This window comes from Phialemonium atrogriseum, assembly GCF_030411735.1.
Source record: "Phialemonium atrogriseum strain 8032-3 unplaced genomic scaffold QBC33scaffold_20, whole genome shotgun sequence".
Taxonomy (NCBI): Eukaryota; Fungi; Ascomycota; class Sordariomycetes; order Cephalothecales; family Cephalothecaceae; genus Phialemonium; species Phialemonium atrogriseum.
Window position 1 is genome coordinate 562,212 of NW_026848157.1, and position 14,259 is coordinate 576,470.

Consider the following 14,259-nt stretch of genomic DNA (forward strand, 5'->3'; position numbering starts at 1 on the left):
CAACAACTTCAAAAGCAATAGAATAGCAACTGCCAGTAAAGAATAACTCGGTATAAGTAGATGTCATACCCTGCATTGGATTTTATCCCAATAAATAATTCTTTCACCAAAAAAAAATTAATTTTAAAATTTGATCGAACACGGGATTGAACCGGGGACCTTCGCCGTGTTAAGGCGACGTCATGACCAACTAGACCATTCGACCGATTTATAAATTAATGGTGTCAAACACTGTAGATGCCCCTTGTTCACAATTCCCTGCACCAACTCCATAGATGATTCCAGAGCGACTCGTCCCTCCATTACCAAAAGACATCGAGTAGCGAGAACCCTCAGTCAAAATCTAGATCCGCATCTGCAGGACATGCTGGTCTGAACACCAGGTGCGCTTTGGTAAAGTTACGCGGGATGATTGGGAGGCCCCAGGGCCGGCCCGCTCAGCTGAAAAAGGACCCTGTCCAGCCGGGCCAATGGGAGCAAGATGGCGTTGGTGGTATTGTTCTCGCCCTCGCTTCCACGAGGCACAACACAGGGCCCTCATCGAATCAGAATGAATGTCCTGGCGCGCACCGACGCCTTCATGCATTAGTCAAGGGATGTTTTGCCTGACAAAACGCCACAACTGGGAGGTTAAGAAGGCTAGACGCAAAGGAAAACCAGAAGTCGTACTTTTTCTCCTGTGCAATTATCGCTCCTCTTGATAAAATCTACCTATGCGTATCAAGGCGCCCCAAATTGCCCCAAATGCACTCCTTTGCTACCATGATTCCTATCACCCACCATCTACTGCGCAACATCTGCTTCTTTCTTGTCCTGGGTCTTCTCCCTCAACAGACCCTCGCTCAAGGCAAACTCGCCCTTTATCTCGACTTTGCTTGCTCGACCCCAAGCAGTCTTGAGCCTTCCGTCTCACTCCCTCTATCCACCTGTCTTGTGCCAGTAGGTGCAGTGTCACTTGCAATTCAACAATTCCCAAAATGCGACAGCGGTACCGCAAGCATGATCATGTATGAGGACACCAGCTGTGCCCTCAATACCTTCTCCAAGAGCAAGTCCTATACTGGCTGGTCGTCCAGGGACAATTGTTTCTATTGGTTGATAGGAAAGAGCATTCCAGGGGTCATGTTCACTTGCGAGGAACCAGCAACCAATCCCCAGCCGACAAGCACATCCACCGTTAGGGCGTCTATCATCGCTGGAGTGGCAACTGACGACCCTGCAACCGGCTCGGCAACCGGTCCAGCAGATGCGTCTAAGACAACCGCTGCTTCGACAGGAAAGACCACTGCTTCGACAGGGAAGACCACTGCCACGACCCAGACTGGCACTGGCACTGGCTCCACTACGACGTCAACCGCCGGGACCTCCTCAGACAATGCTAGCAGCAGCAATTCTTCTGGCCTCGGCAGAAGCGACAAGATAGCAATCGGTGTGGGACTGGGAGTTGGGATACCAAGTATTGTAATTGGTTTCCTAGCTTGGTTTTGGCCTCGAAAGAAGTCTTGATTGGGCAACAATGTCGCTGTATTATGTAGGATGGTAGGCAACTTTTACTGTGGGGGTCATGTATTACTCTCTGCTTAGGTAGTGTACGGAAGTAGTTCTCTGGTACTCCGCGAGGGAGGTATCAAGTGTTGAAGGTTCTCCAATTAAACAAACCAGGGTCAGCGTTGGTCTCAAAGAAGATGTGGTTGGTTCCGAGATATTCCCCCATTGGGATTATCCCGACTCAGGGTCTCCCCAAATGCCACCTTCCCCAGTTCCCCCTGATTTAGGCTAAAATCACCTCCTCAAACGTTACCGGGTTGAGAGAACGCCAAGAGTTAATAAAGCAGCAAGCTTCTTTCCTTTGACCGTGAGCTCAGGACTTGTATGTCAAGTGTCATCGTGGATTGTCTTGGCTCCAATTGCAGATGGACAAACCCAATTCTAACTGGGGGAGTGGAGGGGCTCGAACCGAGGAGCTAGATACCAGGTATAAAACAATCCCATTCCCCCGTCCGAGCCAACCCCAAGCCGACAAGGGATAATCCAACTCGTCAAGATTTCACGATGCCCCATCTGACTGCAGAGCTCATAGTCCTCGCCCTCGCGGCATCTGTCCAAGGTCAGCAGACCGTATGGGGCCAGTGTGGAGGAGAGGGCTGGAAGGGGCCGACGTCCTGCGTGGCCGGGTCTGCCTGTTCGACGCAGAATGCGTGGTATGCCCAGTGTCTCCCGGGTGCGCCAACGACTGCCCCTGCTCCAACTACGTCGACGACGTCGCGTACCACTCTCACGACGACGACGACGACGTCGGCCAGGCCTCCCACCAACCCCACGGGCTGCCCCGCCATCCCGGGAAGCATTAGCGGATCCACCTCCACGCTGCCCGACCCCTTCACCTTTGCCGGCGGCTCCAAGGTCACGTCAAAGGCATCCTGGGCCTGCCGCCAAGCCGAGCTCAGCGCGCTGCTGCAGAAGTACGAGCTCGGCACGCTGCCTCCCAAGCCATCCAGCATGAGCGCCTCCTTCTCCGGCTCATCCCTCTCCATCACCGTTTCCGAGGGCGGCAAGACGATTTCCTTCTCGGCGACCATCAAGAAGCCCTCCTCCGGGTCCGGCCCGTTCCCGGCCATCATTGGCGTGGGCGGCATCTCGATCCCGGTGCCCAGCAACGTGGCCACCATCGTCTTCGACAACGACGGCATGGCCGCCCAGAGGGACGGCTCCAGCCGCGGCAAGGGCAAGTTCTACGACCTGTACGGCAGCGGTCACAGCGCCGGGTCGCTGATGGCCTGGGCGTGGGGCGTCTCTCGCGTCATCGACGCCCTCGAGGCGACCCCGGCGGCCGGCATCGACGTCAGGCGCATCGGCGTGACGGGGTGCTCTCGCAACGGCAAGGGCGCCATGGTGGCGGGGGCGTTCGACTCGCGCGTCGCGCTGACCCTGCCGCAGGAGTCGGGCGCCGGGGGCTCGGGCTGCTGGCGTCTCGAGGAGTGGCAGAACAGGAACGGGTACAATGTCCAGGACGCCAAGCAGATTGTGGGCGAAAACACGTGGTTCTCCCCCAACTTCAACGCGCAGGTCAACAATGTCAACGGCCTGCCGTTCGACCACCACTTGCTCGCCGGGCTGGTGGCGCCTCGGCCGATGTTCGTCATAGAGAACCCCGACAATGAGTGGCTCGGCAAGATCAGCACGTACGGCTGCATGGGCGCCGCGCGGAAACAGTGGCAGGCTCTCGGGGCGCTGGACTCGTTTGGGTACAGCCAGGTTGGGGGGCACAATCACTGCTCGTTCCCTAGTGCGCAGCAGGGGGAGCTGAACGCCTTCATCAACAAGTTCTTGGTTGGCAACGCGAATGCTGGGACAACAAACGTGTTCAGGACGGATCAGACCTATAACGGCTTCAGCATCGATTCTTGGTGTCCTTGGACGGTCCCGACGCTGTCTTAACTCATGTGGTCGTCGTGTTTGCGGGGGCATCAAGCATTGAGGAATTGAGGCGGCTCATGGCAATTACAGATTAGGATGATATGAATCTAATTACAGCCAATTGTCCATGTTAATGAACAGCTAAGTAGATGTTTGTCCTGAGCTGCATAAGGAGAGTAAGCCGTTGCTAGGGTTGTGTCGCTCCCAAGTCCTGATCAGTTGAATGTCTGCCTCGCTGCCCCAACTTCGGAAACCTTGGGAACCTCCCTGCCATCTCCCATGATATCCGTCACTGCTTTACCCCTCCACACGCTGCTTGCAGCTGCGTATTCTATACCAGCTATTCCAAATTCTCCACTCAGCTCGTATTAGAAGGGTTAGGTAGCAGTACCAAGCCCGAGCCTGAAGCCAGGCTGGCTTGGCGAGACCTGGTGCAAGACCATCTCGCTCAACCGCTGCTCGTCCTCCTCTGTGACGTCTCCCATCGCGGACAAGTCTGGGTATCTCTCCAGTATCGCAGACGAGTCTATAAACAGCAACGGCACCGTTCCCCCGATCATTCCGCGCCGAGAGTACCGAGAGTGGACGAACCCGACGATGACCCCCGTGGCGGGCACGAGCAGCGTGACGGCGAACCAGACGAACAGGCGCGTGAGCGACACGGAAGCCCGCAGGCGCGGCTGGGCGGGCTGGGCGGTCAGCATGGCTGCGTCGTCCTGGTCGAACGACGCGTGCAGCGAGTCCCAGTTGGCAAGGTAGGCGTAGCGGATCAGGGTGGCGGTGTAGTTGTCGAGGTTCTCCCACGTCGGCAGCAGCGACGTGTTCATGACGGCTATGTCGGCCATGGCGTCCGTCATCAGCCACAGCGCCTCCCGGGTCCAGATCGAGGGCTCGATGGCCGCCGCAATCTCGTCTTCGGTCGGCCGAGGGGCGCCGTCCGGGGCCGCGGCGCTGGGGTTGTACTCTACCACCTGGTCGGATACGAAACTGCTCTTGGGCGCCTTCATCACGCCGGCGGTGAAGTGCACCGTGCCGTACGTGTAGCATGTCTCGTCGACCGAGTTGCTGTCGGCGGGGAAGACGTTGGATAGATGGTTCGTGATGTATGACGAGCTGCCAAAGGCATTTGCCCGTACGGGAGAGCAATTCGTGTTGCGCTGCCGCGCGAGAAGTAGAAAGACAGTCATGCTACCGCTCCACTTTGTCGCTATGGGGAAGGTGGCCGTGGCGTTGTTGTGGTGGATTTTCACGGTTGATGGTGTGTTCCACCTCGGCTGGGAGCGGTTGAACAGAGCAGCGACGCCGCTCTGGATGTAGTCAAAAGGGTTGTTTCCGAACACCCCCAGCTGGTTGCCTTTTGACCATGCGTAGCCCCTGATATCGTTTGGCACAACTTCGGTGGGCCAGGTGATGTTGTGGATCTGGATGCAGGGCACCGTCGCATCCAGAAGCGTCGAGTTGACTGGCATCCGGTTCGGCATGACATGGCGGCATGTGACACCGCCGGGGCTTGTCACTGTGCCTCCTTTCGACAACTCTGAATCGGTTGCGCTCCACATAATGCCTGCCAGGCCGGTGGCTTGACGAACGTATTGTTTCCGGGTGATTCCTTGTGTTAGATACCAGAACCAATCTTGCGATTTCACCGTGACCGGAAGATTTGGCACCTGGATGCTCGGTGCGTAGTCGACGGCAAAGTTCCAATTCACGCTGCCCGAGAAAAGCGGCTCGATAAATGCCTGTGGGAAGATGAAGAGGAGCACGACGGCAATGGGCCACTCCAGCCCGCGCAGCCGCTTCAGCGGGCCAAGCTTCAGACCGCCGACTATCTGGCCCAAGTGTTTCACACTCAAACCGCGGTTCTCTAGCAGTATCAAGGCGCAGCGCCAGGCGAGGATGCCCGTCCACATCCCGGCGACAAAGTCGATCAACCTCGTAGCGACGGATAGGAGCGTTGTGATATCAGAAACTCGGAAGACGTAGTGGTTGCCAGGTTGGCTTCGAGGCTGCCAGTCGTAGGCGAGGGCCATGTAGCCGTTTAGCTTGAAGGCAACGGTGAGGGTGACAAGGAGGCAGAGCAGGACGTGTCCGACGAGGGGTAGCCAGATGTTAATGAAACGCTTTGTCTTGCTGGACTCGGAGTCACGATACGCGACTTTATTATGACCTGTCGGCGGTACAGATGCTTCGTTCTGCGTCTGTCATTAGTTTTCACACCACTGCGAGTTGAAAGGCAGGCGTGACCAACCTCCGCGTTCGGAACTAGCGGTTCCTGATGCATTTGGAATTGGCCCTTCTCCATCTTTGGTGAACAAAAGGAACTCGCGCTGGCCGGATAGAAGGCTCGGGGAGGAAGCTATATGAACGAGCCGCTCTGGACGTCGGGAAGTACTGGCTTGCAGATGAAGCTCCTCGAGCTGTTTCTGTAAAGACCCAGCAGAAGATGGTTGAAGAATCAATGCAGGTCAAGGCACCGTAAGGCCTGCACCTCGGGCATATATATAGCCACAATAGTAACAGTGAGAACATGGCGACAATCCGAGAGAGCTTGGCGCCAGCCAAGCATTGCCCCAAGTCAACCGGAAGTGTCTACGTCCAATCCCAGCCAATCGGCCGGCATCCAAAACTACGGATCCGTACATTTTGTGGCTTGACTTGACCTATACCAGTCGACCACATCCCGCTGTCGACGCACAGCAGTGCAGAGCGCAGCGGCCTCTTTGGGCACTTCCGATCCCACTGTGCATGAATAGGACCCGCAGGTTCCTCCGTAGAGTCTGTATCTCGCAGTAGCCTCCTGCAGACCCGGCCCTAAATTTTTTTTTTTTTTTTTTTTTTTTTTTTGTTTTGGTGGTTTTTGGCGATGCCACGTCGTTAAAAGTTGCCCACAGCGTTGGGCATCGTCACAGCGTCGGTATGGTTGTGGCTGTGGAATTGTTTGTATAGCAAGGGTCTTGCTGCCCATGCGGCCTAGCTACGTGCACCTGAGGTCTATGCGCCACAGGTTTTAACAGGCCTGAGAGGTTTCTGCAAGAGGCTCACCGTGGCGCAGTCTCAGAGTCGTTTTTTGCCACCACGGTTAAAATTGCCCAAAACATCGCAAAAGGGGTCCAGGCCAGAGAGGCGCTTTCTGAATACCCATGAACACTACGTATGGCCCCTCCCGTTGATTTAGTATCGCAATACCAATAAGCCTGTACTTTCGATGGATCTTCTGAAATCCGTCCAGTGGGACTGCCAATGGCCCAAGCTTGGGAAAGAGAGCAAGAAACAGCCACATGCGAAATAAGCTATAGTTTGCACTCCGAGGCATTACAGTCATGCGTCAAGCTCCTCTAACTTGAGTCTGATCCACAGGTAGCTGAGCTCTGGTCCAGATCCCTGTCGCTCACCACCATTGCAGGGGCAGGTCAGGGGTCAGCGGGCGTGGTGTATTTATTCGAGGTCGCCCCTGACACTTCAACTCCCTTGCCCTCTCACGACCCACACCTCATCGAAGCAAAATACCGTATCTCCCTCAATCCAAACATCTCAAACACCATCAAACTTTTCACAAGATGTCCGCGGCAGAAAATCCCTACCGAGCCTACGAAGCCCTCAGGGCCGTCCGGACCACGGTGGCCGGCGCATCCAACAGCGCCAAGCTGCTCTTCATGCCGGTGCAGGGCACCGTGCAGAGCGCCATCGAGATGCTCTCCGACCCCGGGGACCCAGACGCGCGGACGCCTTACTACGACCAGGCGGCCGGGACGTACCACCCCGTCAGCGCGCTGCCCATCTCGGAGCCCAAGGTGTCGTCCATCACCGTGCACGTGTCGGAGCTGGAGGACTGGGAGGAGAGCTGGCTCAACGTGCACGAAGAGCACTCGGAGCCGGACGCGCCGGACGCGTTCCCCGACGCGAAATGGGGGAAGATGAGCGGCGGTGGTGGTGACGAGGATGATGAGGATGAGGACGACGACGAGCCGCTGCTGCTTCGCTGCTGCAAGCAGGACCGGCCGTGCGGCAAGAACGCCAAACTGACGATCAAGCCCTCCAAGGCGTGGGACGGCCGGGACGGCGGCTTCGTCACCGTGCACGACTACGTGAGCGCGCTGCACCCGTGGCTGGTGCGGCTGCGGGGCGACATCCTCGGCGCGATGGGCACGGCGGACGGGCTGGACGAGCCGCTCGGGAACGAGACGGACCTGGTGGTCAACTGCGACGCGCTGCACAGCCTGATGATGGAGCTGCGGACGTCTTGGATTGGGCACAGGAAGGGGCTGCACGTCCGGGAGGCGGTTGGGGGCAGGCTCCGCACCAGTGAGATTGTCACGTCCGAGTAATGCAGTCCGTTTCACTTCTCGCACGCACGACTTCAACTCTTCGCAGAACGAACGACAGCTTCAAATGGATCATTTCTCTCGGCGTGTTATGGCCTGTGATTATATCAATTTCCAAAAAATTACTTTATACTAAGAATGCTGTAAGAAACATAGCCCTCAACAATCAAACCACCCCATCTGCGCCTTCGCAGTGGCCGTCGCACTCGCCGAAGCGCAGTACGCGCTCCCATACGCGATGACCGTGCTGGTGACGTCCGTCCCGCACGCGCCATTGGAGCAGTGCCTGAGCCCGTAGCCGAAGTTGACGTTGCTGCACAGGCAGTAGGGGTCTGGGCTCGCGCACCCAAGCGACGAGTACATGGCGACCATGTTGTTGAAGCAGGTCTGGCCGCATGAGGGCAGGGAGCTGAATGCGATGGTTGAGGTGGTAGATGTGGTGGTTGTTTTGGATGTGGGGCTGGCCGTGATGTGTGAGGTGGAGGAAGACGATTTGGATGTGGTCGAGGAGGCAGACGTCGTGCTAATGGAGCTGCAATCGCCGAACTCAGGCTGGCTGTACACACAATGCGGTCAGTACCAAGGAACAGACGATGGGATAAGACAAAAAGAGAAGCGCTCGACTCACCATCCAGCACCACAATCCGACGCCAGGACACCGCAGATGCCATCCTTGTTACAACACATGCCGTACACGACGTTGCAGGTGTAGCCGTTCTCGCCGCCGCACGTGCCGTCGGGCGTGTTCCCGCTCATCCAGTCAGGCGGCGTCGGTTCGGTGTTGGGAATGGTGCAGTTGCCGGAGAAGCACACGGAGGTGCCGCAGAAGTCGTCGCCCGTGCCGAGACACGTAGCGTTGACGTTCGGGGGGGCGCAGAGCTGGTCCGTGGCTCTCACGGGCTCGATGACTGTTCTCGTTAGTCTCGCGGAAGCTACAACAACATCCTGGGAGAGAGGCAACTTACAGCCATCAACGCAGTACTCGGTCTTGAGCTGAATGTTGCTGCAGTCCAGCTCAAGCGTGGGGTTCAGCGTGAAGAAGTCGTCGACGGTGATGCCATACTTGGTCGCCATCTGCGTACACGTGTAGTAGTTGACGGTGGCGCTCGTGGTGGCGGAGTAGCGGCAGTTGACATCGCCGGGCTGGATCTCTGTGTCCACAGTGGTCACCAGCGTCGTGCGAGTGCTCATGGTGCCGTTGGTGCGCTTCAGGGCCTTGGGGTTATAGGCCCCCTCCCAGCGTTTGACGTTCCATGTCGCCGGCTGGGCAGTCGTCGGCCCTGACGGCCAGCACGAAGAGGAGAGACGATGGAAACAGGCGCATCATGATGGGCAACGGCGGCTTCTCAGACCGTTGATACGGATACTGCGAGAAACAGGTATCCCGGTTTCTTTATTAAGCCGACCCTTTGTCCCAAGCCATACGGTCTCCACGAAGTGCTTCATGGTTTTCATATCTCTCGGGTCCGAGCCTGGATATTGCTTGAGGTAGCTTAGCAGGTCAGTTGCCATTCTCCACGGTTTTCTAGGATTTTTAACTTACGCGTCCCATAATCCTAAGTCCATATTGTACGCCTTCTTGCTCTTTGGATGTAATTTCCTGCGAACAGCGTGGGCGTCTATTATTGAACGGTCTGAGAGCCCATTTTTTAAGGCAGCTGCGATAACATCGTCTGGGTTAACGCCTCTCCTTCTAACAGCTTTCACTCCACATCTTTTCCTGTAGAGGTCCATGGGTGTATAGCTCTATGGGTCTATACCCAGAGAGTTGCAACGGAGAGTAGATGGATAGATTCGACGCCTTTGGCAGATGTGGGAAGTAGCCGTTGTTTAGGCTAGTTGGCGAGAACCAACGGACATCCCAAGGCGAGAAGACGCCACATTAATAGAAATCCGCTCGAATGAGATCCAATCCAAATAGCAAGACGTTACCAAGTCAGGGCTGTGCTGTGGTTGCAAGGGGTTGTTTTACAATCCCCCAGGCAGGCCGTTTTAGCCCCCCTCGGCTGCACTTGAAGATATTCACATCTTGCGCCAGGGGCAGGCTGCTTAGCGCCTGTGCTGGGTGTGCAGTCCCTGTGCTAGGGGTGTGTAGCGCCTGTGTAGCGCTGATGTTGGTCTCCACAAATCACGTGTGTTCCTGAGGGAGCGAAATGACTGGATTCGTCGTTTATAACAGTTAATATTCCCTAGGTTTAGCAACATCCCCTCCTTGTAAGTAGTCAGCCATCGTACGTACCCTTTCCGCGCCTCTCATCGATGCTCGGGGACCCTCGTCACCATCTCAAAGTCCGCAAAAAGTGAGAAATAGATGCAATTATTCGGCCATGGTATCCCCTTCTATCTGCAACGCTGTAATAGTCCTGTCTTGTTCTTGTCTTCGCCTTCTACTCCCAACCAGGAAGGGGCAGACCGCTCACTCTCTAAGAGCAGACCAATCACCTCGCCGTAAGGACGACCATCCAGGTCCAACCAACACGAACCCTATCTACAGGTTTAATGAACTACTCACGTCGGTAAGCAGTCACATGCCCAGGCCTTGGGCCCCCCTTTTCGGCGGTGTGGCGGCTCTCCCCACGTCCGCCTCGCACTGTCAATGGTCGAGGGTTTCCCAATAAGGGAGGTGGGAAATATTGCCTAAATGGGGCGAAAGAAGGTACAATCTGTGCGCCAATGTATTGATACAACGGGCCGTATTGTTAGGATTAAGTTTTGGGTGGAAAGAGGGGGCCTCAGTCGTGCCGAGGAGGGCATTTCCCTCGATTTGTGTGGTCGCACAGTTGGACCACGTTTATCAGAGTTACGATACTTGCTTACTTACACTCTCACGAGCCAGGATTCCAAAGATGCACGCATTCTCTAGGACAGTAACAATGAAGTATGCTAGCTCCAATGGATACAAGCAGATTTGTGGGGGTTGGGAGGTCAAGAATACAAGTGGTGTATCAAACCATAAATGCCAGGTTGGGGTGGGAAATGAATGTCAAGAAAAATCGCCGAATTATCCTCCTGCTCCTCCTTCTTAGCAACGGGGGGGGGGGGGGGGGGTTAGGTAGCTATCGAAAAACGCCTTTGTCTCTTTTCTTTGGGGTTCTCATTTTTTGGCAATTTCCTCTTCTTCCTCCTCCCCGAGCAGGGCGCGTTTGGACACGGATCTCACTCCCCTCTGGTCGACCACACAAAAAAGAATCGGGCGGAGGGTGAAGGTCGCCCGCCCTGGCTCTGGAACGGGGGATTCGTCTAGGCTTTGACGGCCATCTGGCCCAATGGGAGAGCCTTGAGCCCTGTTTGAAGCACGCAATGGTTAGCATCCCATATATCTATCCGGGATTGTTTGTGGAACTTTGTTTGGTTCGGTGTTAACTTACAGCCATCGACTTCCTCCACGGCCATCTGCTTCTTGGTGCAAGCGTTGTACTCAGCGGGCTTCTGGGCATGGAGACCGGCAGCCGGGCAGTCGTTGTTGAGGTTGCACCGGTTGTCCATGGCCTTCTGCAGACTGTCGCCCTCCCATCCGAAGACGTAATCACCGTGTGCTGCGGGACCGCTGGAAAGGAGAAAGGGGAAAAGTCAGCAAATCATAAAACCACAACTCGGGGTTTCTGTACTCACCCAATGTTCATGCTGTAGACGAAGGGCTTGGAGCCGTCGGTGGGCCACATGGACTTGTCGGCGTAGATGGAGACGTTCCACATGAGCTCGTACATGATCTGGGGGAGCTTGACGGGGTGGGTCGAGGGGCAAGAGCCGCCACCGTTGGCACCGTAGCCCTGGCCGTAGGCGACGTGGGTCTCGTGGTTAGGAGAGTCGAGGTTCTTGCCGTCCCAGCATCTGCAGTTTTTTTTGGGTCAGAATCTTGGCACGGAAGACGGAGAAGAAAAAGGACGGTTGGAAAGAGGGAACACATACGTTGGGAAGATGATGGTCTGGCGGATCATCTTGCACGAGGGGTCTGCGGGGATGTCGACAGTGTCACTGCCAGTGCAAGGAGCGCCACCGACGAACTGGTTGTGGTTTGTCGAGGTCCAGCACCGGTTGCAGATGTTGGCCTTGGTGACCTTGTTGGGGTCGGTGTTGGCGGCATCTCCGGCGATCATTCGGAAGCCCTAATCGAAAAGCAAACAGTCAGCTTTCAAAGTCTCCTCCCTTGGCGTATCAGGGGCACTTTGTTTAAGAGACCAACCTTCTTGAACGCGGTAACCTTGCCGTTCGGGATATAGTAGACATCGAGACCGCCGTTGTTGACGAGCGATCCCTGTGGCCCTCCATTGCCGGTCTGGGGAACACGGTGGTAGGAGCCGTTGCTCGACTTGAAGAACATGACGGCTGTCCAGTAGTTGGACTTGTCCTCGGTGAAGCTGCACGACGTGCAGGTAGACTGGCCGGGAAGATCGTGGGTATCAGGGTCCATGGTGATGTTGAACGAGTTTCCGCCGACAATCTGGTGGAGATGTGGGGAGAACAGCATGCCCGGGTTGGCGATGGGGTCGACACGATCAACGGTCAGCTGGGAGCATGCGAACCGAAGCATGTTCTGTGCGGCGGCATACTGCGCGAGCAGCGCGACGGCGACGAGAGGTGTCAACTGCATCTTGCTTGTGCTTGTGCTTATGCTTGTCTGGTGCTTGTGCTTGTGCTACTGCTTGGTCGACCGACGTTTGGGTTGCTTGCTTGACTATGACTGGCCTTGCGTGTGTTGACAGCGGCGAGCGTGCGTGACTGGAGACAACGAAAGAAGGAAGGGCAAGGTTCCCAACGAGGCCGGGAGACGTGTGTCGTACGGTTTTATTCTCAGAACTCCGGGGGAGCCTGCCCCTCCCCATCTTCCTCTCCGGGACGCCCAACTGCCGATTCTGGGGAAGATACTAGATCTTTGCTGTCATCTGGGGACAATATATCGATTGGGCTGGAATAGCCGGTCGATACATTAAGCCCATTCCTGTTGTTTCCCCAATTGCCGGAGGGCCGGTTCCCTGATTGTTTATTTTGGTGGTGTGCCTGTCAAGTGCCTTGTCAAAGGGGATTTAGCCTCCGGCTAAACAACCAAATAAATAGATCGCAAGCACCCGACCTATACCCGAGTCCTATAATAATGTAGCCCGTAGCCCGTAAGAGAACCACAGCGCATCATTCACTTAGCCCCCAGTCTTCACGCCAAGTCTAGACGCCTAGAGAGTCGATCAGGACTCGGGACGTGCCGGGTTTCTTTTTGGGTTGCTGATACAACCAACACGACCCAAGATGGAAACGCCTTGACACTTTGCCGCTGGTTTCCGCAGAGGCCTCGCGGTAACTTGACGATCGCCTTCGGCACCGGGGGGGCTCGTTCACTTCTTTTCCGGGAAGCAAAGCGTTTCGAGGCAAGACAAACCCGTCCAATTGTGTGGACGAGCAGTGTGGGTGATAATTAGTGTGGTTGTCTTTTTGTTTCTAGCCGGGGAACTCCTCAGGGAAGGCAAAAACTGAAGCAAAGCATTATCTCGACAACACCTCGCCGAATATAAGATTTAGAGATGGATTCACTCATTCGTCATGGTGCATACCACATGGTAGCATCAACTTTGCCAGAACAATCGGAACCTGGTCGAAGCCAAGTTGTGACTCCCTCAGCGTAGGCCGTTTTAAATTGCGGCGTACGTACCGCCATCGTGGTTGGATGGCATGGCGTCGGCCTAATACAAGGCGATGCTGCCCTAGTTGTAGATATTTGCCCCTCGGGGACCCTTCCCCCAACTCGCTGGCCATCCTTTTTCAGGCCCATAACCGGGTACTAATCAGGAGCATTCGCCCGAGCTAGGCCAGGAGTGGAAACGACATCGTGCTCATGGTCATATGACGATGCCGGAAATAAGAGGAGGGAGGCTTTGTTGTTGAAGATGGTGGCATTTTTTAATAATGTGCACGCTGTTGACAACCAAATTTGACTCTTCGTCGTCCATCCTCCATTTTCTTGCTCGAGATTTTTTTCCCCAGCGTGGCAACATTGGCAAACAATAATTAACCGTCATAATGCCGGATCCCGCGAATTCTGATTTTTCTCCTCCGTATAATAAGGACGATATTCCCATATATCGACAAGGACCCGCTCGCTGATGGGTTTTTCCTTTTGCAACGTAATCGATTATCCGGCCCTTTGCCACCAAACTACTTTGGTTACTGCGTCGTCGTTGCAAAGCTGGCAAGTTACCGCCATTAATTACACTCAAACACCGCTTCTATCAGTCCCGTGATTTATCACGCAGCTTCTGTTAAATCAACACTTGGCTGACAGGCTGAGGGTTGTCAAGTTAAACGTGTCGCATTCGGGGTGGACTCCACGATACGGTCGTCTAACCCGCAGCGGGCATGATCGCCAATCACATCATCTGCCTTGGCTGCACGAGCGGCAAATGTCCTGCTAGGCCAGGCACGGAACAAGGGGGGGGAGGGAAATATGGGGAAGGAGAAGGACAAGGCATGCAGCTCACGCACCCCCCCGTACGCCCGGACCGGGTATGCATGGCGTATGGTTCACGTTCTC

General features: G+C 55.6%; 6 protein-coding genes and 1 non-coding gene across 7 annotated transcripts; 3 read left to right on the forward strand and 4 right to left on the reverse strand.

Annotated features, from left to right (window-relative positions):
- Positions 1 to 131: 131 nt before the first annotated feature.
- On the reverse strand, positions 132 to 205 carry QBC33DRAFT_t54. Its single transcript has one exon. It is a non-coding gene; the product is annotated as a tRNA-Val (tRNA).
- Positions 206 to 599: 394 nt separating this feature from the next.
- QBC33DRAFT_176407 (uncharacterized protein) lies at positions 600 to 1,844 on the forward strand. Its single transcript, XM_060422401.1, has one exon. The coding sequence runs from the start codon at positions 745 to 747 to the stop codon at positions 1,504 to 1,506; it is 762 nt and encodes a 253-aa protein (XP_060281542.1). The 5' UTR covers positions 600 to 744; the 3' UTR covers positions 1,507 to 1,844.
- A 1-nt stretch (position 1,845) lies between these two features.
- Positions 1,846 to 3,438, forward strand: QBC33DRAFT_593545 (uncharacterized protein; the record flags this gene model as incomplete). Its single annotated transcript, XM_060431737.1, has 1 exon — positions 1,846 to 3,438. The coding sequence occupies exon 1, from the start codon at positions 2,053 to 2,055 to the stop codon at positions 3,436 to 3,438; it is 1,386 nt and encodes a 461-aa protein (XP_060281543.1). The 5' UTR covers positions 1,846 to 2,052.
- Positions 3,439 to 3,794: 356 nt separating this feature from the next.
- QBC33DRAFT_571872 (uncharacterized protein) lies at positions 3,795 to 5,848 on the reverse strand (the record flags this gene model as incomplete). The annotated part of the gene is made up of 2 exons (XM_060430631.1): positions 5,666 to 5,848; positions 3,795 to 5,609 (listed from the first exon to the last, which is right to left on the reverse strand). The coding sequence occupies exons 1-2, from the start codon at positions 5,717 to 5,719 to the stop codon at positions 3,795 to 3,797; spliced, it is 1,869 nt and encodes a 622-aa protein (XP_060281544.1). The 5' UTR covers positions 5,720 to 5,848.
- Positions 5,849 to 6,974: 1,126 nt separating this feature from the next.
- QBC33DRAFT_593561 (uncharacterized protein) lies at positions 6,975 to 7,858 on the forward strand (the record flags this gene model as incomplete). Its single annotated transcript, XM_060431738.1, has 1 exon — positions 6,975 to 7,858. The coding sequence occupies one exon, from the start codon at positions 6,975 to 6,977 to the stop codon at positions 7,740 to 7,742; it is 768 nt and encodes a 255-aa protein (XP_060281545.1). The 3' UTR covers positions 7,743 to 7,858.
- A 40-nt stretch (positions 7,859 to 7,898) lies between these two features.
- QBC33DRAFT_593563 (uncharacterized protein) lies at positions 7,899 to 9,185 on the reverse strand (the record flags this gene model as incomplete). Its single annotated transcript, XM_060431739.1, has 4 exons — positions 7,899 to 8,295; positions 8,368 to 8,647; positions 8,705 to 9,002; positions 9,165 to 9,185. 4 exons carry the CDS (start codon positions 9,183 to 9,185, stop codon positions 7,899 to 7,901), a joined length of 996 nt encoding a protein of 331 aa, XP_060281546.1.
- Positions 9,186 to 10,979: 1,794 nt separating this feature from the next.
- QBC33DRAFT_593564 (uncharacterized protein) lies at positions 10,980 to 12,330 on the reverse strand (the record flags this gene model as incomplete). The annotated part of the gene is made up of 5 exons (XM_060431740.1): positions 10,980 to 11,023; positions 11,108 to 11,286; positions 11,352 to 11,570; positions 11,649 to 11,845; positions 11,923 to 12,330. 5 exons carry the CDS (start codon positions 12,328 to 12,330, stop codon positions 10,980 to 10,982), a joined length of 1,047 nt encoding a protein of 348 aa, XP_060281547.1.
- Positions 12,331 to 14,259: the final 1,929 nt, after the last annotated feature.

Excerpts from the sequence above, each read along its gene's own strand:
- QBC33DRAFT_176407 (XM_060422401.1), top strand. The coding sequence starts at position 745 with ATGCACTCCTTTGCTACCATGATTCCTATCACCCACCATCTACTGCGC.